This window comes from Buceros rhinoceros, unplaced genomic scaffold (assembly GCF_000710305.1).
Source record: "Buceros rhinoceros silvestris isolate BGI_N320 unplaced genomic scaffold, ASM71030v1 scaffold8718, whole genome shotgun sequence".
NCBI lineage: Eukaryota > Metazoa > Chordata > Aves > Bucerotiformes > Bucerotidae > Buceros > Buceros rhinoceros.
The window spans coordinates 6702-8219 of record NW_010427385.1 but is presented as its reverse complement, the minus strand read 5'-3'; the positions used below and the strand labels follow the sequence as shown (position 1 = coordinate 8219).

General features: G+C 50.5%; 1 protein-coding gene across 1 annotated transcript in view; it reads right to left on the bottom strand.

The window, feature by feature from the left end:
- PRKG1 (protein kinase, cGMP-dependent, type I) overlaps window positions 1–1518 on the bottom strand; it is a gene marked incomplete at its 5' end in the record, with an annotated part of 12670 nt that overhangs the window by 6872 nt on the left and 4280 nt on the right. Inside the window, one exon of the mRNA XM_010141863.1 lies at window positions 125–288. Within this exon, the coding sequence (XP_010140165.1) occupies window positions 125–288 (164 nt within the window). The remainder of the gene's footprint in view (window positions 1–124; window positions 289–1518) is intronic.

The following is a 1518-nucleotide window of genomic DNA, read 5'->3' as shown; positions in this document are numbered from 1 at the left end:
CAGCACAGTGGTGTGCTGCTAGAGCTCGCCCCGGCTCTGAGCCTTTCCCTCACCTAATCCGGGTGACAATGGCAGAAATACTGGGATCTATTTTCAGCAGCGGTGCTGCCCCCAATGCCCATACCTGCCAGTCAGGAGTTCATACATTAAGATTCCCAGTGACCAGTAGTCGGCTGAAATGTCGTGACCTTTGTTCAGGATGATCTCAGGGGCTACGTACTCCGGGGTTCCACAAAAAGTCCATGTTTTCTTTCCAAATCCTATTTTCTTTGCAAAGCCAAAATCAACCTGCGGAAAGGAGCAGAGCACCATCAGAGCAGAGCACCAGAGGGAATGTCAGCCATGTGCTCCCCTCCTCTTGAAGTGAGGCAAAGCAGAAAGGAGGTTTCCTCGTGGGAATATTCTCCTGACTAAAGCATTGTGGGTCATTCCAGGACCAGGCAGCTGCAGCAGCCTTTTCACTGGGAAGATTCTCATGGGGGAAGAACAGATGCCAACATCAAAGGTTTCCTGGGAGGTGTAACTCCATATCATTCACAACTCAGGTTGATTTGTTTGCTTCCATTTTGTTTTAAACTACCAGCCTTTACCTGAGAAAGGAACTATTCAGGCTAAATACTGACCACTTTGACATCTACTGAAAAGTTCAGATTTCTCTCCCGGTACAGAGAAAGAGGCAGTATAAGAAGGTATCCTCCCAGTTCTTCCATTTACATGAGGCCTTCCAGTGTGTTGGTAGGCTCACAACCATCAGCATGTCCCTACAGCAGTGCCCCCCCCAGCAGCACCATCAAACATGGAAAACCAGATTATGGTGAGAACCAAAGCCGTTCTTTGGGACTCAGGCAGAGCTCAGGTTAACAGGCTTACTTTATTTTTAACTCTACCCCCTCTGCCCTCCCCTGCCTCAGTGCTGTGCTGGCCCAGAGCTGTAGGATGTGCACGCTCTGCGGTCCCTTGATGGCTCTGAGATGCTCCCACACCTTGAGCTAGTCAAGAGCAAAATGTCCTACATGTCACAGACCCACAAGGGATCTGGGACACTTCTCGTGCCCAGGTGGCCAAGAAGGCCAACAGCATCCTGGCTTGTATTAGTGTGGCAAAGAGGAGTAGGGAAGTGATTGTCCTCCCGTACTTGGCACTGGTGAGGTCGCATCTGAAATACTGTGTCCAGTTTTGGGCCCCCCACTACAAGAAGGACATTGAGATGCTGGAGCGTGTCCAGAGAAGGGCAATGAAGCTGGTGCAGGGTCTAGAGAAAAAGTCTTATGAGGAGCAGCTGAGGAAACCGGGGTTGTTTAGTCTGGAGAAAGGGAGGCTGAGGGAAAACCTTATTGCTCCCTACAGCTACCTGAAAGGAGGGTGTAGTGAGGTGGGGGTTGGTCTCTTCTCCCAAGCAACAAGCAATAGGATGAGAGGAAATGGCCTTAAGTTGCAACAGGGGAGGTTTAGGTTGGATATTAGGAAAATTTCCATTACAGAAAGCACTGGGACAGGCTGGGCCAGGGGGGGGGGGAG